At 42.8% G+C, this 24,507-nt stretch overlaps 1 protein-coding gene across 1 annotated transcript in view; it reads right to left on the minus strand.

Moving 5' to 3' along the window:
- LOC115365560 (protein sidekick-1) overlaps positions 1-24,507 on the minus strand; it is a 251,027-nt gene that overhangs the window by 31,399 nt on the left and 195,121 nt on the right. Inside the window, exons 22-30 of the mRNA XM_030060637.1 lie at positions 22,856-23,047; positions 18,525-18,646; positions 18,269-18,396; positions 15,585-15,735; positions 13,731-13,983; positions 13,151-13,266; positions 9,317-9,503; positions 7,243-7,341; positions 1,290-1,484 (exon numbers count right to left, since the gene is read on the minus strand). Coding sequence (XP_029916497.1) covers positions 1,290-1,484; positions 7,243-7,341; positions 9,317-9,503; positions 13,151-13,266; positions 13,731-13,983; positions 15,585-15,735; positions 18,269-18,396; positions 18,525-18,646; positions 22,856-23,047 — 1,443 coding nt within the window. The remainder of the gene's footprint in view (positions 1-1,289; positions 1,485-7,242; positions 7,342-9,316; positions 9,504-13,150; positions 13,267-13,730; positions 13,984-15,584; positions 15,736-18,268; positions 18,397-18,524; positions 18,647-22,855; positions 23,048-24,507) is intronic.

The following is a 24,507-nucleotide window of genomic DNA, read 5'->3' on the forward strand; positions in this document are numbered from 1 at the left end:
AAAGGGCAGATAGTGTACAGAGTGTTAAAATTATCAACCTGTCAGTACCTTGGTCATAGCCTGGCTGTTGGCAGCTGCACCTGGTCTTCCCACAATTAAGAATATACTGTACTTATTACAGTGGTGAAATGGATGTAGAAACACTGTAAGAACTGAACAACATCTACAGAGCACAGAGGAAATATGCATAGAGGAGTGCTTATAATATGCTTTGAAAAATAAAATAAAATGAACAGTCTTTGAGCCAACGAGAAAAAAGTAGGTAGTCCTAAGCCCACTATGCTGAATACTGCTGGTGCCAGTGGTTCAACTGCTTGCTATAGAGAGTTTGTTCTAGCATCTAGTAACATTTCTTTTTTTAAGTTTGTTTTTTTTTTTTTTTTGGGGGGGGGGGGGGGGGGGGGGGGCATTTCTGCCATATTACAGTCACAGTGGACATAGACCGGAAACACAGGACAGAGAGATGACATGCAGCAAAGAGTCTGGGCTGGATTTAGACCCAGGCCGCTGCGGCTAAGCCTTAGTATTATGTGGTACGCGCTCTACATGGTGAGCCACTGGGACACCGCTCTCATAGCATTTCTACATCTCCAATTTCCATTTTTATGAAAATGTGCAGCAAAAAATGTCTCCACTTCACTTACAATTTCACTTACAGCTCTCATCAACCAAAATGCCGTCTTTGAGAAATTTCTGTCTGGTCTAAGAACAATAAGCTGCACGGATACTGTTCTCATTATAGTAGTAAATGATATTCTGACAGCAATGGTTTTGGCAGTTCTGTGTTCACTGGTCTAGATCTTAGAATGGCCTTTCATACAACAGACTACAATTACTTGGTTTCGCCTGAATTCCTGCACTTCACAACTTAGTTTTAGAAAGTTCTGTGCAAATAAAATTAAATAATTTTAACCCAAAAAAGATTTGGGTATTTGGGTATTAACAAGACAATTTCAGATTTGCTCATTCAGCACCTGATGTCTTTGAGGTGGTGCTAATACAGGACGGATCACAAAATTTAAAGATTTTTTTTTTTTTTGGCATTTCTGTTTTGGTCGATAGCGACAGTAGAGAGAGGCAGGCAGGCAGAGGAGGGAGAGGGAAGGACATGCTGCAAAGGGCTGGGCTCAGAATTGAACACACCACCCACCCAGCTTTGATACATGGTACGTGCTCTCACATGTGAGCCACTGGAACGCCCCTGCATCATAAGATTTAAAAACACATACAACTAATAGAAACAGACAGACCAAATATATTCCTTAAGTGTACATATGTGTGTCCTGTACCTCTGCGTTCGGTGGTGATGACCAGGGCTTCCTGTGCCTCCCCCCAGCCCAGGGCGGTGCGAGCCGTCAGTCGGAATACGTAGGTCTGCTCTGGGGAAAGACCTGTGACGGTGAACTGACGGGCATTGGATCCCACCTCAACTGTGGTCCAGCGCTGAGGGTCCCTGGTGTCCAGGCGGTACGAGATCTGGTAGCCTGGACATGGATAGAAGGGAGGAAAAGAGCAGCAGGAAGACACACTTTAATCTATGTGAAATTTGTGTATGTGTGTGTGTTTGTGTGTGTGCCCTACTTTAGATCACAGAGTTCAAAGGAATCAAAGACAACACACCAGGAGTTAGGGAACAGCTTGTAAACATATGCATAAAAAGACATGTACTACATACCTGCAAGTCCACATTCACTAACACACAAACACACAAAGCCACACAAATGTAAACATACACACACACACACACACACACACCCTCACGACCTCTCCTCTATCCTTCGGCTGTGACCCATGGTGTATACGGCTAGCGTTGGCCTCTCTGTCTCATGTGCACTAGGCCATGTAATAACACCAACACCCTCCAACACACACACACACACACACTCACAGGAACACACACACACACACACACACACACACACTTGCTTATAGAAATACACACACAAACCAGTGATCCCCGACCAAGCTTTCCACAGGCCACTGGTCACTGACAAAGACTCTCAACTTGAAGATCATATTGTAACCTAACACGCACCCGCACGCACGCACGCACGCACGCACGCACGCACGCACGCACGCACGCACCCACACACACACACACACACACACACACACACACACAAACGCCTACATCCACACGGACACACAAGCACAGGACTGTGTGAAGAAGACTGTAGTGTAGAGGTGATTGGTTCACAATAAGACTATCAGTATGATAATCTGCTAGGAGCCATCTCTAATCTGGTTGTGCTGGTGATAATCTCATCAGATAGTCTGATTGTATGTTAATGTGGACTGAGAGCGTGGCAGATTATTGGATAACAGCTACACCACAAATCCTCTTGCATCTTAACAACTGGGTCAACAGCACAGTATTATGATCTCCACTGAATATTATATATTGCCAGGCTGCCGTCTGATACACGCGGCTGGATCTCCATTACAAATTTGTAATTTTAGTGAAAACTTGATACTTTCCAATTTTCCCTTTCCCTTTCCAACTCATAGGCATCTTGACCAAAACACACACACAACAGAAACAACAAATCCTGCTCATTCTGCCTTTAAGTTTCGCTTTCGGTTGGGAGACTGCTAGGTTTCACTTTCAGAGGGGAGAGGCCTACACAACGGTCGTTTTGTTAGTGTGTCCCTTCTGTGGTGGCCTGCCATGATGACACCAGTGTTTCGGTTTTATCACAATAATTGTAATCCACTTCTGCCGAGACAAACCGTCATGATAAAAGTGAAAAATAACAATGTGCTGTCACGGACAGAGTGGAGCAGGGGCACACACACACACACACACACACACACACACACACACACACACACACACACACACACTGCTGTCTTAAGTATTCCAATGATTTTTCTTTCGCATCGCTGTTGTTGAAAATACACTACCCAGTTCACGTCATTACTCTAAGAAAAAAATTCTAGGGGGAAACACTTTAGTCAATAATATAACACTGAATCACCAACTATGACTTTTGTTCCAACAAAAGTTGGTTGAAATATTTTACTAATATAGGGGATAAAAAGCATTGCGATCATGTATCAGTGGTGCCAAAACCACATATCTATTATAGTAGGCTTAAGCAGTTTAGAAAGACAAATAATAAGGTTTTCATCTGCTGAGGCTGCATTTAGTTTATAGACCATATTTACTACTTACACAACATGGAAATAAGTATTGGGACACACCTCTTAATCACTGAATTCAGGTGTTTCATTCAGTCCCATTGCCACAGGTGTATAAAATCAAGCATCTAGCCATGCAGTCTGCCTTTACAAACATTTATGAAAGAATGGCTCATTCTAAAGAGCTCACTGAATTCCACCCTGGTACTATGATAGTAATGTAATAAGATGCCACTGTTGCAACAAGTCAGTTTGTGAAATTTCTTCCCTCCTACATATTCCATGATCAGCTGTAAGTGGTATTACTGCAAAGTCGAAGTGTTTAGGAACCACAGTAACTCAGCCACCAGGTGGCAGACAACATAAAGTTACAGAGCGAGGTCGCTGAGTGCTGAAGAGCATAGTGCGTAAAAGTGGCCAACGCTCTGCTGACTCAATAAGTGCAGAGCTCCAAACCTCCTCTGGCATCAACATCAGCACAATGTGCCCTGGGAGCTTCATGGCATGGGTTTCCGTGGCCAAGCAGCCGCATACAGCTTTACATCACCCAGCACAATGCCAAGCGTCAGATGGAGCGGTGTAAAGCACGCCGCCATGGTGGAAACATTTTCTGTGAAGTGATGAATCACGCATCTCTATCTGGCAGTCTGATGGACGAGTCTGGGTTTGGTGAATGCCAGGAGAACGTTCCCTGCCTGACTGCACTGTTCCGACTGTAAAGTTTGGTGGAGGAGGGATAATGCTATGGGCTTGTTTTTCTGGGTTTTGCCTTGGCCCTTTAGTTCTAGTGAAGGGAAATCTTAATGCCTCAGCTTACCAAGACTTTTTGGACAATTCTCTGCTTCCAACTTTGTGGGAACAGTTTGGGGAAGGCCCTTTTCTGTTCTAGAGTGACTGTGCCCCAGTGCACAAAGCAGCTCCATAAAGGCATGGCTGTTTGGTGTGGAAGAACTTGACTGGCCCACACAGAGCCCTGACCTCAACTCTGTCCAGCACCTTTAGGATGAACTAGAATGGAGATTGTGAGCCAGGCCCTCTTGTCCAACATCAGTGTCTGACCTCACAAATGCTCTTCTTGATGAATGGGCAAAATTTCCCACAGACACACTCCAAAATCTTACAGAAAGCCTTCTCAGAAGAGTGGAAGCTGTTACAGCTGCAAAGGGGAGACCACCTCCATATTAATGTCTATGGATTTAGAATGGGATGTCATTAAAGCTCCTGTCGGTGTAATGTGTAGGTGTCCCAATGCTTCTGTCCATATACACTCCTGATCAAAATTTTAAGACCAGTTGAAAAATTGCAAGAATTTACATTTTGCACTGTTGGATCTTAAGAAGGTTCTAAGTAGAGCTTCAAAATGCAAAAAGAAGAAATGGGAGTGAGACAAAAAAAAAAAAAAAATGAGTAAGCAATTTATTGCAAACAACCATTAAACTGAAATAGGCTGTTCATCAGCTGATCAAAAGTCTAAGACCACAGCCTTTAAAAGCCCAAATCTTCACAAAAATGTGGATTCAGTGTCATTTTCTGTCAGGTATCCACACTGTCATGACCTCCTGATGATCAGCTGATGAACAGCCTATTTCAGTTTAATGGTTGTTTGCAATAAATTGCTTACTCATTTTTTTTTTTTTTGTCTCACTCCCATTTCTTCTTTTTGCATTTTGAAGCTCTACTTAGAACCTTCTTAAGATCCAACAGTGCAAAATGTAAATTCTTGCAATTTCTCAACTGGTCTTAAAATTTTGATCAGGAGTGTATAGGTATGGAACCTGCTTAAGAGCTACAACAGCCTTGCATTGTGTGTGAGCAAAAAGCCCAAGAAGGCAAAGGAGTTTTTTAATAACAGGATTTCTTTACTAGAGCACTGCAGAATGAAGTCATGCTCTTGTAAAGTTGACCCAACTTCTCTAAATCATATCATGTGTTCCGTTGTAACGTAAGAGCTCATCGCATAACACAACATGTTCATCACAGTCATAGGCCTTTTTATATGGCAAAAGAAAACGCCAGACTTCAGGCGTTACTTTTGGGAGACCTGTTGAATAGAAGATGACTCCTTGCTCCCTGGGAACCCGATAGAATAATCCTCCCAATTTATAGCTAATCCGTCCGGTGTGTACAAAAGTAAAGAAGTTTGTTTACTTTTGCAAGAGCTTGATGCTGGTTGCAAAAGATTTAATCTATGTATTTACTCTGGATAACCTGTGCGTAATTGTATGGTGTTTTGACAATGCACACCAGATCCCTCAAATTAGATGGAACAACATAACATACTGGACCTGCTGCCTTCAGATGGCTACAGAAAATCAATCAACCCAGCTCACACATGCACATGAAAAACTCCCCACGTGTTTTTCACAAGGCCATGTTACCACCTAAGTTGCTCAAAACCAGGTACTTCAGAATAGTTGCAATTAACCTGTGGGAGTCCAGTGACGCAGAAGTCTAGCACACACACACACACACACACACACACACACACATATATATATATATATATATATATATATATATATATATTTATATATACACATATGTATATATATACACATATGTATGTATGTATGTATCGACTACTGTGAGAACTGCATTGTGAGTTGAGGAGAAAGAAACAAACAGAGGATGAAGGCTGCTGTTCAGTCTCTGGCCCCACTTCACAGCAATTAAACAAAGCACTGACGCCGTAACAGCTCCAGGACTGCTGCTGTACATGCCGTCAAATCCTAAACTCTGACCTTTATACTAGCATGACAACGTATACTGTGCTGAGTGTTCGTACCTTCAGCTCACAAGCTGTGTAGCATCAAAAATGCCTTACTGCCGTGTACCAAATTACCTTGTGTACCTTCTGTGGCTATCAGGCTCTTTTCTCCTCTCTGCTAATTCCCTGTGGGTTGAGAACCCAAGGAGAAATGGGACAGGAATGAACACTAAGAAAACCATTATGCTATAGTTGTGTGTCTCTGCATAAACACTACACTGTCCTACTGTGTCCTTGTTGAGTATGTGGTGTGTTGAGACTGTGTGTGTGTGTGTGTGTGTGTGTGTGTGAGAGAGAGAGAGAGAGAGAGAGAGAGAGAGAGAGAGAGAGAGAAAGATGGAAAGAGATTCGCCCTCCCACTCAGCCTTCTGTCACAGAGCGGTGTCACGCTAAATGTCCTCCCCCTACAACACAGTCACACATCACTCACACTGTCCTGCTTGCCTCCCTCCCCCACTGAGAGGACAAATACTACACCTCTCCCCCTGCATGAACACACACACACACACACACACACACACACACACACACACACACACACACACACACACACAAACACACACACCTGTCCCTCTTCTCACCTCCATACATCTCCTCTCTGCTGTCTCCGTCCTTCTGTTCCCTCTCTCCTCTCACTCTATCTTTTTCTCTCTTCCCCATTTCTAGCCCAGCAGCTCTGATTCTGCTTGCCTGTACCTCTCCTCTCTTCCTCTTCATTAATCTGTTCCTTTTTATTCAATGTGCACACTGTGATGTGCAGTTTCGGGAACAAGCTATATGTATGAATCGGTGTTTTTGTGAGGGTATATATGTATTAAGAAAGTCGTCTTGCTTCAGCAGCTATAATAGCCCTGTCCCTAGTACAAGCTCGACGACTGACGTACACACACACACACACACACACACACACATACATGCACGCACACGCACACACACCGCAACAACAAACCAAGGCACTGAGTGGAGTGGAGAGTAGAGAGACATGCCCTTTGTTTGAAAGCTAGAAACAGAATCAGCTCTTTTTCTTTTTACTGCTTTCACTTCACAAGATCAAATGTGCGTGAGTTTGTGTGTGTGTGTGTGTGTGTGTGTGTGTGTGTGTGTGTGTGTGCATGCACGTGCACATGAGAAAAACTGCTAACTCATTCCCTCTACGAGCACAGTCCTGTCCTTCAGCAATTGAGAATAAATCTATTGTCACTACTACGGAAACATTGGTTTATGATTTAAATGTTGCTCTTGGAAACGTGCGTGCCTCTAAGTGTGTATGTGTGTGTGTGTGTGTGTGTGTGTGTGTGTGTGTGTGTGTGTGTTGTGTGTGTGTATGTGTATACCTAGGATGATGCCATTGGGGTGCGTGGGTGGCTGCCAGACCACCCTAACTGATGACAATCGAACTTCTGGAAACACCATCCTGACAGGAGGCCCTGGGACTGGAGAGAGAGCAGAGAGAAGGTGAGGATCAGTAGAAAGAAAACTGTAACAGAATTTCAAAAGAGCAGCATGAAGAAGTACACAGAGATTCATTCAAAACTGTAATGAGAAAATAGGGAATGTCAACATCACACGCTTATATTCTCACACACACACACACACACACACACACACACACACACACGGACAGTATATACTCTCACACAAACGCTGAGTCAACATCTTATTTATTTTAAAAAGACACTTTTAAAAGAGACAAAACTGAAAATGTAATTTTCTACCAACCACACACTGTCTCCCTCTCTCCCAATAAAAGTTTCTGTTCCACACCACCAAGTGCATGTCGACGTGTGTGTATGTGCGGATGTGTACATGACTGGCAGACTGAATGGAGGTTCATTATACACTGCGTGGAATTGACTTCCTCTTTCTTGTTTCATCCTGAAATGAGAAAAACTTTTCAAACGTGACACTGTTAGATGGAGGATGAGCCTGTGTGTGTCCTTGTGTGGGTCTACTGATGAGTGCAAATGTGTGTGTGAGTGTGTGTGTGAGTGTGTGTGTGTGTGTGTGTGTGTGTGTGTGTGTGTGTGTCTGTGTTCTATTATTCAAAAAGATCAGGGTGCGAGTATTCTGAAAACAGTCCGCCATGGTTAGCAGATCTCCATATCTGCGGTCTCTACTTTGGAGCTATTCAATTACTTTAGGATTCTGAAAACGGCAGAAGGGCCATACATTTTGAATTTCCAATTTCAGATCGTAATCCTTTAGCATGCACGAAAACCAATAGTTGGTTGCTTTGATTGAACAGTTATTCTAAAAATTTATATATTTAAACAAATGATGACGCGCCCTTAGTAGGCAATTCTTCCTACAGTCTTGGAACTCACTAGCTATTGTCTGACGGCAATTCAGACTCTGGGGGTGACGGCAAATTTTGGGGGTTTTCCAGTACTGTCGAACGTTTCTACACACAATAAACAAAGTGATACTTTTGTAGGTGTTTTAGGGTCAGATGACATTTTGACCAATGTTTGTGCATATGCGTATACATATATACATACACACATACATTGTTTGTGTGTGTGTATCTATCTATCTATCTGTCTATCTATCTATCTATCTATCTATCTATCTATGTTCTGTGCTTATAAAAAATAGTAAATCAAACAAATGCAACTGAGCACATGTGCATTCAACCAATAATGTTGTTAAGCGTGTTTGTAAAACACATAGCAATGGGCAACAAAAGTTACTGTGTGCTTTCAGTCAAGAGTCTCATCTTACTGGGAAAGTGGTGAAAAAGTTAGAGTGCTTTGTGTGAAGCACTTCCTCAAATTACACTCCTTTTTCACAGAGATGCTCTCACTGCACAGTAAACACAGGCTTTGTACCAAAAGGTACAAACAAATACTTCTCTGTCCGCTCACTGTTAAATGGACTGTTTTTCATCATCGATTTGTTTTGTTAGACAGTAACATTTTAGTGACCAGTTTGGTTGTAAAGCTTGCTGTCTCGCAACACAGAGAGAACAGGAGAATTCAGGAATTTCCCACAGTTTGCGTGTTATGTGTGTGACTGTAGGATAGTGGCATTAACTCCCATTGGCTGTTAGCACCAACAAGGTGGAACAAATAGGAACAACTTATTCTGCTACTAGTGAAAAATTAAACAGAACATACATATTTATAGGGTAAATTAAGTAATATAGCTTTCTCATTAGTTCCTTAGAGTCAATCACATGGAAAAGTCTACATGGAAAGAATGGAGTGTTTGTTTTGTGTGTGTTGCAGAAGGGGTCTGAGGGGTGGGCTGAGCCCAGTGAAGTGGGGCAAGATGAGCTGATGGCTGGACAGAAATCAGAGGTGTCAAGAGGTGAAAAACAGGAACTGCAGAGGTGAGAACTAGACACCAGTGTTGAACAAACTGCTGGAGCTCTGGCTGAGCGATCAGACACAGAGGGAGAGATCATACCGTCCTCTTTGGTCCTGAGGAGTATGGGGCTGCTGGGCGGACCGTCTCCTACCCGTGTGTACGCCATGACCTGCAGTGTGTGCAGTGTGTATTTCTGCAGGTCCCCGATGAGCAGGGAGGTGCTCCCCTCTCCCTCCATCACTTCAACTCTGGGGGGAGCCGTTGAGTCCTTCTCACTGTACAAGACCTGGACACAGAAACACACAACGTACACACACATGCATGCACACACAAAAGTATGAATAAGGAGCAGAGAAATCCAGTCTTCCAGCTCACAAATCACAGCTGGTCTGGTGTTTTCTTTGCACTCATTTACATTAGTTTTGGTGGCTTTGACTGCAACATCGACTGGAACTGATCCTGAAATGAGCTGAGGTGCAAACTTGGGTCTCAAAACCAAAGGCAAGCCACCTCCCAAATTGAATAAAAAACAAAAACAAAAATGATATAAAATAAAATAAAATAAATAACCTAAGATACAAGGACACATTGTACCTCCAAAACAGAAAAATAACTTATTCATGACACAAAGGACATTTTGAATATCTGCGTCAAGAACTGCTCATCCTTGTCCTTTCCTTCTTTCTCTCTCATACACATATGCATTTCAGCCGAGCTTGAGAACACTTTGAAGGAAAACGTTGCCTCTTACATGTCTTAAAAAGGAAACAGTCGGGAGGAGCTGATAGCGGGAGGTAAGAGTACTATTCAGCACTTGCTGAAGGACCAAAGGTGTTGATGAGATGCTGCTGGCAGCCTCTTCCTGCTGATTAACATGGTGGGCATGCTGCTCAGTGTTTTCGTCAGGAGAGCATGAAAAAACACGCTGTTATGGGAAAGTGTGATGCAGAATCTGTGAGGCCATGTGGAGCTCAGAATGGTTCAATTTACAGATATTATCATCATTATTTTGCGATGACTCATATGGCCTGAATTTTATATCAAAATATTTCTGCTTTGGATGATATTGGTATATATCATGGTACTGCTGTTTTCTAGTAATGTCATCTGAAACATGTTTTATGAGTATAAGAACTGTGGGAATACCTGCATGTCCTTGGGTTTCAACAGGGCTGCATTTTGTTGATTTATGGACAGGTATTGCTTTGCAGCATTTTGATTTTTCTTTTCATTTGGAGGACTACTGTATATTTTTTGATGAAACTGTAAAATGTGAACACTTTTTATTCACATGTGGTAAAATAGGTTGCTGGTGTTTCAGTGTGATGTCGTGACACTGACACGACAACCTTGCAAATGACTGTTATCTGTAGTTCTCTTTTTTATAATCTGACTATGCAAAGAAAGCCCCCAGCCATTTTCAGTCATCTTCATCTGAAGATAAAGAGGTGTGCTTCATGTCTCGACTCGTGTAAACAAACAACACAAAAGAAGCCATGCCCATGTTTTCAGCCGTTTTGGAACAGTGAAAATCTGCTGTCTGGAAAACATAAATCCATCCATAGAAATGGCACATGCAAATTGAAAACTTGGCAAAAAAATCTATCAGAATATTATTTTTGAGAAACAACTGAAATTATTATTGTATGGTTATGGCCAACACTAGCACAGACCTAGCTAAACAAGACAAGCAGATCTGTGTCCTAAAGCTGGCCAGTGAAGTGCAGGAAAATGCGGAGAGGCATAAATACTAAGGCTGGCACTGTGCTTAAAATATGCCTGCAGACTCATGCTTATATACTCAATCTCTTTATCTCTATATCTATGGTGGTGGCTGTGAGTCAAAACCTTTGAAAATGAAAATGTTTTTGGTACTTTTGCTCTCTCTCTCTCTCTCTCTCTCTCTTTTCTGTTTTCTTATTGATATTATAATATCAGAAATTGTTGATTATATTTGAAATTGTTAATCTGAATCTGTGAAGCAACTAGTAACTAAAGCTGTCTGATAAATGATAATAAAAGTACAATATTTGTCTCTGAGATGTAGTGGAGTAGAAGGATAAATTAGGAGACAATAGAATTACTCAAAAACACAAAACAGAAACACCTATGTCAAATTTGTACTTGCTGGGTTTGAAATTAACTTGCTCTATCACCTGATATTATGGTTACTGGATTTAAAACTTATTCTGAATTTCCACCAGCCAAAACAGTGTTAGGTAGGCCCGTTGTTAAATCTTCGGTTTGAAACAGTTTGTGACTGAAATGCTGCCCTGCTACCAAATTTCTAAACATGAGATTGGAAATTGCATTACATCTAAATGCATAGAAAGGTCTCTTTATGTAAGACTACTGGACAACAACACCTTGGTGTCAATTTGAAATTATTATATATATTTGAAATTATTATATATATATATATATATATATATATATATATATATATATATATAAATATATATATATATATATATATATATATAAATGATAGATAGATAGATAGATAGATAGATAGCGAGAGGTAGGCACACACACTTTGACCTTGATATACATCTAACAGGGCAGCAGGCTGATGTGATCACTGATGATGATCAGCGGAGCAGGGAGGGAGAGAGCGTCTGTGAAAGCTAATGTTATTGAACTGTTTTTGTTTTTTAACAAAATGAGACTCAATTTTTGAACAGAGTAAACGAGGCAAGAGATGCACAAAGAGCAGTGCTATGAATGACAGGCAGAGCTGCTTTGTATGTACATGTGTGTGCGTGTGTGTACGTGCACGCAGGGTGTCGCTGACGGAGCCCCGTTCCTGACAGAAGAGAGGAGGCAATTCAATATGTATCGGAACTGTTTTAAATATTTGCAATTTGTATTGAAAATCTATATTTTCTACCACTTTATACCCTAAGGGGTATGTGGCTTCACTGTCTCAGACAGATGCTGTGATTTTTATAGCCTGTTTAGAGCTTGATGAAGAAAGCTCACCTGCCAAGTTGGCTGGTAATTTAACATCACCTGCACTTGGTGGGTGAATTTCAAACCTTGTGTACTTGGATACTTTCCACCACTGGTAACTGAGGCGACAAACACCATGAGTCACTCATTCAGCAATCCTGTATTATAGTTGGGTTATACAGTAATTTGATTTGTAATTTGATAAGCATTTGACAATACAATTAAGCACTGAGTCTCTCCTGAGCTGTGGTCAGCACATAGCCCAGCACCAGGTAGCCTTTAGTTCAGACTAAGGGAGATATGCCTGCACAAGATCTGCTCTCTACTAGTTGGTATAGTGCAGTCAAACTTTTTCATAATGTATCAACAAGAATGTTCAAACAATATACAAAACTTTGTCAGATGGTGTCAGTTAAGGTGAAGTTTAAGCAAGTTGGTATTTATGCTGGAAGGTGAAGAGAGAGCCATCCAAACCCATCGGCTTTGTAAACTATTCTCTCTTCTTCATAAGCGGATATGCTAGCCATTATTTCAACTACACCATGATAGCAGAACACTGTCTTATGCAAGGGTATTAAACATTAAAGCTTCACACATACGCACGCACGTACGTACACACGTGCATGTACACACACGCGCGCGCACACACACACACACACACACACACACAAAGACTTAGGAGAGTGCTTTAAAACAGTAATTATCAGTGTAAGAAAAAACAAACTACAGCAGTTACAGGATATTACATCATACTCCAGTTACACCAACTTCTTGTGTGTATGACTGTGTGCATGCGTATGGGTGTGTATGTATATGTGTGTGTATGTGAGTAAATGCCAGGGCAGGATTGTGTGTGTGCGTGTGTGTGCGTGGGTGTGTGTGTGTGTGTGTGTGTGTGTGTGTGTGTGTGTGTGTGTGCGTGCACACGTGTGTGTGTGTGTGTGTGTGTGTATGTGCATGTGTATGTGTGAGTTTAAATACCTTATATCCTAGTATGACTCCGTTCCTCTGTGTCCGGGGCAAAGGAGACCACTTGAGCAGGATTCTGGTCGAAGTAACAGCCTCAGCAGTCACATTCTGTGGGGCTCCAGAAGGAACTGGAGAACATACGTACGCATGCATGCATGCACACACGCGCGCACACACACACACACACACACACACACACACACACACACACACACACACACACACACACACACACACACACACACACACCTACTCAGTGCTATTTCACCCTTTGAACCAATCTTCGATTTCATCTCAATCATCTCCCCCTCCCTCCCTCTCTCTGTCAATCTTGCCTTCGCTGGGATCGAGGGAGAGTGCAGAGGGTAGAGCTAGGTGCCAGGATGAGAGGAGACTAAGGGAACTAATGGGGAGCACTTTACTCCCCATCCATCTGTCTTCTTACACCCTGCTAATACAATCTCTTGGCCAGATAGCTCTATTGGATTTGGACACTTAGAAATGGGAAATAGGAGCCAATGGAGGTCTGTCTGTATGTGTGTGTGTGTGTGTGTGTGTGTGTGTGTGTGAGCGTGTGTGTTCCATGTCCTACCAGACTCTGCTGTGTGTGCGGAGACAGCATCGCTCCATGGTCCCGCTCCTATGGAGTTGTAGGCCTGTATCTGAACATGGTACTGGGTCCAGGGATCCAAGCCTTCCACCGTGGCCTCACTGCTCCCTCCGGCCTTCAGCCCGGCCTCCTCCACCTCCTCAATCTGGTCCTCCCCCTGGCGGTCCATCCGCCGCACACACAACCGGTAGCCCACAGTCTCTGGGCTGCTGTTGTACTCAGACTCTGGAAGGGGCTGGAGGAGGGAGGGAAGGGAGGAAAGAGAGAGGTGTTTGTAACATTTATCAGCCTGGTCCCACATGCATGTGGCTGTCCAAATGCTGACACACTGATTCAATTTATCGGCCTTGAATGTATTTTTGAAGCGTGTTAATGGTGAGTTTAATGTTGCACAGTATTGTGTAACTAAAAGATTGAGTGAGAAACCAAAAGAATATAAGCGTATCTGTGATTAGTAAAACTGGACTTTGGGTTAAGACATCAACCAACGCTCGGTCTCTTACACTCCCACCACTTCCTCTCTTTCTCTCTCTCACACATGCACACGTGCACATGCCCTTGCACACACATAGACACACACACACATAAAAGTAAAAGCATTTTGCAGCTCTCATGACTGGTTATTTATGTGATGGTGTCAAACTCTGAAGCACATCTTAAAACCCTTTTACTGTTTTCTCCCCTTTGACATCCCATCTCTGGATCCTTGTCTCTCCCTCCATCACCCTCCCCCACTTCCTCTCTTTTTCCACCCTCTAACTAACCGTCATCCTCTGTCCCACCCTCCCTCTTTCTCTAATTTCCTGTCGACCTACCTACCTCACTCCTTCTCCCCATCCATCCTTTCTCACCATCACCCCCTCCTCTCATTTCTGTCTGTCCATGACCCTCCTTGTCATTGTACATTACAGCTACAGCCACCGAATTCACCAAATTTTAGTTTGCTCTTTTATATAAATCTACAGAAGAATTTACCTAACATTGTATAGTTGTTGCTCTGCACAAGGCAACACAGACAAAGAATCGCAATACCCAGCCATTTTAAATACCCCAGTGATTTAGCCCAGCTTAGCACTGTGGAGACATAATACTGAATGTCACATTACCTTTATTACCCTTAATATGCAGCTTACAATAATAGCCTTAGCTAAAACCATTGTGATGGTTCCATTACAGCTCAAAACCTAGCATAGCTTAGCCTGGGTGCTAACATGCAGGTAAAATCCCATTAGCATGCTGCACAGGTACCCTGTAGCGCCTCAGTCTCTGTGTCTGATTTGACAGGCTCTTTTTCTCATTTCAACTCTTAAATGGAAAATACTCTGTTCTCCATTTATGTTATAATAGAGGAGGGGTGGGGGGAGGAATAAAGAGCGAGAGGGGGGAGGGAGAGAAAGAGAGAGCCAGAGCGGAGACAAGAGCGAGAGAAAAGACAGTAAGGAGAAAATTACATTGCAGTTTGTGCTGCTAGCGGTCCACGCAGTGAATGGGAAATGTGACAGATTAGTGTTAGCACCGATAACCAGGAGAGACACTGATTATAGGCTGTCACCCACTCAACCTGCTCAGCCTGCTGCTGGTGAGTACACATGCACACACAGATGGACATATGCACGCACACGCACGCACGCACACACTCACAGATACAAACCTACATACATATACCCACATAAATCCAGGCACACACGCTGCACTGCACACTTGGCACTTGAAAATCCATGAATTACAAATTGGCAACATATTAAACCTCTGTGAATGTAATTTGACTGTAAGCCAACAGTAAAAATGGGTGAAAACAGGCAGGCTGAAGTTTTACTGAGGATCCTTGTGTGCTACCTTCCACTGGAAGCGAAGACTGGTCTGCGTGGCAGACAGGAGTGTGAGGTTTAAGGGGTGAGTGTCGGGGGCAGCCTGAAGCGTTTGAATCAACCTGGAGGGGGCGCTCAGGGGACTGGTACCCACAATGTTCACCTGACGCATTCGGAACCTGGAGAGAACAGAGAGCATGTTAGACAAATATGCTCGAAGAGAGAGTATAACCTGAAACTTAGCATACATTTGGTAACCTGCTGGGTGAAATATATGCTTAGAGTGCACATATATGGCAGAGACAGAACTGTTTACACATTTGAGATGGGCCCAGAGTGTAATGTATACCAATCAAGATGTTAAAGTGGCACTAAGCGATTTATGACCACTATAGGGTGTTGCGATTGCAAACTCTTTGTAAACAGAGTGAGTCCTGCCTCTGGGTTCACAGCTTTTGTTATACAGCTGCGGACTTTGAGCACCTTACCTTGAGCTACAAGGTCAGCTACTTTGAATTAGCATGGATATGCATGCAACTGATTTGAAATTTAGTTACATTTGTCTGCAGAATGTGCAGTTTCAGAGACACTTTGAATGAAGCTGAAGAGGCAAGCTGAGGGGGGCTAGAGTAGGAGCTTATTCAGTCTGATATAGAAACTTAGCAAGCTCAAACCACGAAATAAAAACGGGGTGGCTGTAAATTGTATGGTGGAAAGAGTGCTTATTGTAGCTTTAAAGTGTATGTAAACAATTCAACAAAACTTCACAACAAGAATAAAGAAAAAAATTATTTGGGCGGGACAATCTTTTGCATTGAATGTCTTATAGGCCTAGAACACACTGCAAGACTTCAGAAGTTGGCTCACACATAAAATGATCCTCAATGCTCGCACTTCTGTTTGGTGAAGCGCACACACCAGACGAGATTATCAGCTAAGCACAACACACACTTATGGATAGCTGGTACAGACACATTCTAGCCTCAAGCGACAACAACACTCGCACGGAATTAATAGAGGCCAGTTTTATTTCCTAATATAATACTATGCTAGAAACAAATCAAGTTTTGGTGAAAAACAGTGTCACCACAATCCAAATTTAAAAGCTCCTATAAAAGTCCCCTTTATGTTGAGTTCAGCATTTTCATTAACAGCCCACTCACACAGCCTTTCAGCAGTTCACCTCCATTTAGTACAGAATAGAAGAGCCCAGCAGCACTTGTTGTGTCCTGGGAGCTGTGAGAAGACAGCTGGGGGGAAGGAGGCCTTCTGACTGGCAGCAGCCTCCCGTCTTGTCCCTGTAGCTGGGACAGGATTTTTAAACGAGCTTTTGAATTTGGACTGTAGTAACGCCGTTTTTAACTACTGTTTGCTTGTTTGTTTTTATTGTTTTTATATTATGGAATAAAATCTGACTTTGATCTGCTATTCCCTCCTTGTTGGTGCTGTTATGGAAGACTGCTCTTCTCCCCACGAGCCAACAGCCGAGCTGATAAATATCGAGCATGCTTGATGTAAATCAGAGTGCCTCCAAGCGGCCCCGTGAGGCTCGATTTGACTCAGTAACCTCCTTGCATTGCACTCGTCTCAGGGCAGATTCTCGACTTGGCCTTGAACTAGGCATCCCCCCGACCCCAGTTTGTTGGAGAGAAAGCTACGCTGATAAAGCCTGAGTGTAAGGCCGCTCATAAAATATTTCCCTGCATGGGGTCTTTCAGTTAGAGTTGTCCTCTCCGGAGGCTTGCTGAACAGTCCACTGTAGTGTTGTTGTCTGAGGATGCCAGACATTCAGACACAAAGAGGGAGTGGATGTGACTGCACACGGCTGCTGAAACACACACAGCCACGAGGGAGCATTTGTTTTTTTTGTTACTTCTAAATGCAGTCATGCCTCAGAGTGTGTGTGTGTGTGTGTGTGTGTGTGTGTGTGTGTGTGTGTGTGTGCGTGTGTGTGCGTGCGCGTTTGTGAGTGAAGTATGACTATATCCTTAAGTTCCCATCCCGGCATTGCCAGACAGAGCAGGGTGTGAAGAGGGACTTAGAAAGGAGGATAAGAAACACGGACAAGTGCATCACTTCAGCGTCCCAACAGTGTCGCCTGTGACAGCATAATCCCTGAGAGCACACAACCTCTGCACACACACGGCACAAGGCCATTTAAGATGAAGCAGAAGACAGCATAAGAGGCATAGATAGATGGAGGGAGGGGGGAGAGAGAGAGGGAGTGAGAGAGAGAGAGAGAGTGCAGCAAGTGTTGCTGCTGATCTGATTGCTGATAGATCACACTTAGAAAACTGCAGGGTCCCTCCGGCCCTATAGCAGGGATTACAGATACCCCCTCTCCTATTCTATTTCCTATGTTACTTGCCTCTTATCCCTCTGTCTCCCCTATTCCCCTAATGCTCTCCGCTGCCCTTCCTTCCTTCTCATCACCTTGCTTCTCCCCTGCCCTAATCTCTTCTCTCCCCTCCCCTCTCCTTCCCTCTAGCTAGTTGCAGGAGGGTAATAAGGATCTGCATGCAGCAGCTGTGAAGGTGCTGACAAACAGAAAAGTCTCAGATGGAACTGTCTCTCTGTGTCTCTGTGATTTATCTAACTTCACCAGAGTCTTGCAATACTGCAGAAACTGAAAGGAGGTGCAAGAGTTGTGTGTATGTGTGTGTGTGTGTGTGTGTGTGTGTGTGTTCTTGTGTGTGAGTGTTTGCTGTTGACCTGTACTGAGTGAAAGGGGTAAGGTTGGGGATCTCCAGTGTGTCCGCGTCTGGCTCATTGTCTTTCTCGTAGAGAACTCTCCACGCCGCCTCGTCCTTCCCCTCCTCCTTCTCCTCCTCCTTCACTATCTGTTGAAGAGAAAGGCAGTTCATGTTTTATGCTTAAAGCTTGAACCCGTATACAGGTATGTGTACCTACACACACACACACACACACACACACACACACACACACACACACACACACACACACACACCTGTCCTTCAACGATCCACTTTGATATGGCAGTCTTGCCATCAGACCCGGGGTGAAACCTCAGTGTGGCAGACCGAGGGCTGATATTAGAGATGACTAAGTTTGATGGTGCACCAGGAAGCTCTGCAGAGAGGAAAGACAAAGAACACAGCTTTATTTAAATGTATGATTTCATTAACACAGAGACATTTGAGGATTTTCCTATCATGCAGCCATTACCGGCAGGGCTATTGTCATCATAACTTTAAAGAGACTTTAAAGCATTTTTAATGACTTGCTATGCTTTATTCAATCCTATTGTGGCAGTTTACTGTACATCACATAATTATAAACTCATGTAAGTTTTTAAAAGAAAACCCAGTGGCTTGTGTTGTTAGGGCTCTGTATCTCTCTGCCAGAGCAATTTGTTTCATATTTACAAGGTCTGTGATACAATACCCAGAGATAAATCTGAACACCAGTGGAGGCCAGAGGTCAATTAAATGCACATTCAGTGAAGTCCATTTCGGGACTATAAATGTCTTGCTGGGCTACGAGGCTCATAAGTTATGTTTGACTCATTTGTATTCTGACACTATTCCATCTCCACTGCAATAAAGGCATGCAGGCAGCGGGCATCGAGGCTGACCAGGAGCAGGAATCTAAGACCTGGCTTCTGATTCACACAGCACAGCAAAACCATTTAGGAGGAAAATATGCGGCAGTAAACATGTGAGCTCTTCGCTTATAAATTTCCTCCTCCACTGCAAAGTCTGTTGACCATTCCAAGTTGCATTCAGTGAGTTAGTAGCTTTAACTGATCAGTTAGCCCAAATTTGTGGTGCATAATCACTACACTCAATGAAGCACTGAGTCATTATTTTATACACATTTCTAAATGTAGTCCACAAATAGCAAGATAGATAGATAGACAGACAGACAGACAGACAGAGAGAGTACTTAAGTGATCCCAAGAGGGGAAATTATTTTGTTGCATCAGTTACAATATGACAAAGACAATATCACAATAAATAGAAGAACAAGACATAAATATGGTAAAAATAAGAAGCTCTGCTCTCTGTGTGTATGTGTGTGTGTGTATATATATATACTTATAGATAGATAGATAGATAGATAGATAGATAGGTAGATAGATATCCTAACATTTTTATTCTGACACATCACCGCTGTACATTAATCCTCTCCTTTGTTGTATGGTTCTCTCCTCCAAGAAGTAATCTCAAACTTTAAACTTATAAATATCTACTCAAGGCAAAATTATTTTTTTTCCTCCCCAACTTGCAAATACCACACATTTGAAGGTCAAACAGAACAGTATGAATTGTTAGAAAAATGAACCAGTAATTTACAGTCATATTTAATCAAAATTATTATAAGATAAGCAACTTTTACTTTTAGTTTTCTGTGCAGTATTTGTCACTAGAAACCTGCAGATAGTGTACAAAGTGAATTTTTCTCTGATAATGATTATCATCAAATCATGACTTTCAAGGCCTCCTTTACGAACATTGTAAATGGTAAATGGACTGCATTTCTATAGCGCTTTTCTAGTCTACTGACCACTCAAAGCACTTTACAATGTTTTGCCTCACATTCACCCATTCACACACTCATTCACATTAAATATTACAAGTCTATAATGACAATAGCATCACTGACAGACACCAAGTTAGTTTCTCAGCTGGTGCTTCTGGACATCATTGACTCAAAGTTTGAGCAATAGCTTCTGTCACATTCAAAGTGCCAGTGAATTTTGTCAATGGCAAACAACCAGCACACTACTATTATTTTGTTCTGGCAGTGAGCGTTTTATTAGTCTGAAATAAATTACATAGGAATAATAATATGTTTCATATTCATGAATACAGCAACCATGACTAAATATTCCAATGATAGGTTTACAACTCCACCTTTCAAATGCCAGACAAAATTTATAGCTGGCTGAGAACAGACCTCTTCACTGACAGTTGTTGAATTGAATTGGCATTGGGCTGGCAGACAGCACATTTGACAACTGCTCTGGAGACGTGGGCTGAATTCTTGCTCTTTTTATCTTGTCCTTACAAATGAAATAAATGACAGCTTGTTTCCGTTAATGAAATTTATCTTATCAAATATCATCACAATCCCCTTTGCTCTAAATTGTCGCACTCAATCACAGGCAGACGTGGCACTACAGACCCACTGCCTAACCACTTCTGTTCATTGTATTTGGTTGATACTGGGTATCTCTGAACAGCGCATGGGGTCTAGTGTCATCTTCTCTAATTCATTAGATTCCAGCATCAAAAGTGACAGATAGTCATTTTTGCTGAAACTAGCCGAACTCAGCAAGGGATCCTGTGGCTCTCTGAGAGATGTGGCCAAATTAATGTCTTACATGTTTTACACACAAGAGAATGTGAGCAGGTGCATGTGGAGTGAGGAGCATCAGCCAGGTTACCTTTAGCACATTTGCAAATTATTTGTTCACCTGGCAATACCATTGTTTGGTGGGAGGTTTCATCACCACCATTGCCAGCTACACCACCCACACCACCACTATCACCACTGCCACCATTGTTTGGACAAAAAATGAGAAATGATGTTCAGGTTCAGGTCACCTTCTTGATTTGGGTTGGGTTTGGACGGAAATAAGTGTCCCAAGCTGCACTCTATTGCCAACTGAGCATCTTAATTGCAAATTATCAGGACGTACACAGGCAAAATGTTCAGTTTACTGGATGAGATGACAAGTATAGCTATAACATAGCTATCATTATTTGTTATCAGAATTTGGGACCAATCATTTCATAGCGTTTCTCCTGATTCTCCTATTTCATAGTTGAATTCATTAGCTAAAAGTTTCTTTTCTGTGCCTGGGCTCAAATAAGCAAAAGTGAAGCTGCAGCACAAGTTCAGTTCCACTGTTGAATGATACCTGAAGTCTACCCATCTCTCCCACAGCTCAGGAACATTCACAAGGCAATTTCCAAGCCAACACATTTGACAATGCCTACACAGCCCTAACTCTGAGTCATTTTGAAAGCCATGAAAAAGAAAACAGGGAAGTGGGTGGGGCTAAACAAGGCATAATACACGCTTTACAGTGCACCACAACACACATCAGGCATATTTTGCATAGAATTTGGAGGGATTTTTATTGACCAAAATAACACTACTGAGTGCAGTTATTTGTGGAAATAGCTGCGTACTTGTATGCAACAAAAGACAAATTGCAGCTATCCACTACAACTGCTGTCTAAGTGCGTGTAGCAAAGTTGTGGGGTTATAATGTGGAAACTTTGATATCAGCTGCCTTGCTCAGATGAATGACAATAATTTCTCAACTCCATGAATACATGAATAAATAAACAAGACAAGAATCTATGCTCAGTGGATCTCACTCTCCCACTCTCTCTGTTCATTCTTTAGTTCTCCTTCCTCCTCTTCAACCCTCTGTCTTTCCTTCTGTCTTTTGCTTTCATGAATTAATGAAAAACCTCTGAATCTAAGATCTGTCTGTATCCATCTTGCTTTCTCTTTTTTGCTTTTATTCATAAATTAGTAATTCGAAAATGTTAGAACAAAAATCCTGGTGAATGATCTGGGTTTTTCCTCCATTTTATTCTGCTCCTATCTTGCATTCAGTCCACCTTTGAAACACTGTGGTCTTCTCCTCTTAGGAGATTGCAATTCATGTCCTGTTCACTGTTCTCCCCTTGTTACATTTCTCTGTTTACTGTTCCCTCTTCAGTCCTGTTCAATCTTCGACTGACTCTCACCTTCCCTCTCCCATCCCTCCATTCCTTCGACTTTGCCATTTGCAGTTAATCAGCACTAATAATGATTGCATCTTGGCCTTGGTCCAATCATATGGACCAATCATACATACACAACTGGTACACACGACTGCACATGTGGCACACACACACACACACACACACACACACACACACACACACGCACTCAACTACACACTAAAGCACTCACTGAGTTGCTGTAAATGATTCTCACTCTATGTGTGAGTCTGTGTGTGTGTGTGTGTGTGTGTGTGTGTGTGTGTGTGTGCATGGTTGTGTGGGTGATGATTCATGGATGTGCAGCCACTTATCAGCCTGAGGAAAGACAACACCATCTTAAGAGCTCATCAGTCATGTTTACTCTGGTAACACACACACACGCGCGCGCACACACACACACACACACACACACACACACACACACACACACAAATAGTAGAATCTCCTCTAAACATTCACTGTCATCAGCTCCAAATCTCTTGCGTTATAGCTGTCTGTGTTGCAAGTCTGTGTGATTGTGTGTGTGTGTGTGTGTGTGTGTGTGTCTAACCTGGTGGGACCCCGGTGGAGATGGTGGAGGATGTAACCACTCCCCTTCCTGCGGCGGTGAGTGCGGCCACCTGTAGCATGTATGAGGTGGTGGAAGTGAGGCCGGTGAGCTGGTACTGCAGGGTGGAGTTGGACAGGGAGCGTTCCTCACAACTCGCATTCACACCCAACACCTCCCACCACAGCTTGTAGCCTGCAGGTGTACAGCCCACAATGGGTTAATATAGACACATGTACACACACACACACACACACACACACACACACACACACGCATGCTAACACATACACATTTACGATGAGAGGCACACAGCCAAAAAGGAGGGAAGCGTGTGGGTGGAGTAACTAGAGTTAAAATCCATGTCTGTCCCTTTGCATCTTCACTCTCATGCATCACGCTACACCACCTTCAAACATGTGTGTGTGTGAGTGTGTGTGTTTGTGAAGCCACTTGTGTGTAAGACCCTGGAGAGAGTGAATGGTCCCTCATCTGTCTCTCTTCTCATGAGGTGCTGGAAAAACAGGTTGAGGAGAAACGACTAAATCAACAAGGTGACCTTCATTCAGTAACCATTTTACCAACGTCGTGTGTGTTTGAGTCATTTAAAAGCCACTGCAGCCTTGTCCTGTTAAATTGTGGTTTTGTTGTATAAGTGCTTGATAAATGATGGACGCTGTGCAACCATGTCAACACAGAGACACATGCACGCACACGCATATGCACACACACACACACACAACATAGTAATCACTTATTTCACAGCAGCTTGTCGTGTTCACCTGCACCATTGTCTAACAGAGCCACGGAGGAACTGAGGCAAAATGAATTTGGGGAAAGTGCTTTGAGCTTTGTGATGTGCCACACAAACAACACCCTGGGTGTTGCGAGGCGTGGGATGAGGGCATGTTGGAGGTAATGTGAGAAGACAAGCTGCAGAGAGAAGGGATTAACCGATGATGAATCAGTAGTACATAAACACAGTGTCAGAAAGAAGGAGGGAACCGTGGAATCAAGAGAGAGGAAAAAGAAAAGGAATAAATTGAGGCTGCTCAAGAAACAAAAAGTCCTCCTTCATCATTGTGGAAGTTGAAAGGTGCTTCGTTTTCTTCCCTCACTGCCTCATACCAGCAAGTAATTCACAGGCTGTTTTCACTACACAGGAAAGGTATGGTGACATCTGAGTCTAATCCACAAATTTCATTCACAAATCACAGTGAGTCAGGACGCAGACATGTGGGTAGGTATGCTAACCTTCTAGCATGCTACGAGCTAAAAACAGTAGCTTATTCAACAGAGGGTGTACAAATCAAATTTAGTGCTCGTATTACCTATTACTGTCTCACAACTGACTGTGAACCTGGCTGCTTGCTGTTTATGTTGAAATGTGTATTCTGGGAGCACTGTGTTGCGGGACACTGCCAGAACCAAAGACTCTTCCACAGTGATGACTGCCAAAGAGATGTGCTACCACTAACTATGTGTGTAAATCTGCAGGTCAGAGCTCAACAAATGAAAACTCTAATCTTCCCATCAGCATGCTGTTGATGCATTATTCCATATCTGAGTACGATTGGTTTGCATGTGTTTTGAACTGATTTCTATATTTCTTTATAGGTTTAGTGCCAATATGACAGCACTGCCATTGTCATTAG

The sequence above is a fragment of the Myripristis murdjan genome, chromosome 1 (genome assembly GCF_902150065.1).
Source record: "Myripristis murdjan chromosome 1, fMyrMur1.1, whole genome shotgun sequence".
Lineage (NCBI taxonomy): Eukaryota > Metazoa > Chordata > Actinopteri > Holocentriformes > Holocentridae > Myripristis > Myripristis murdjan.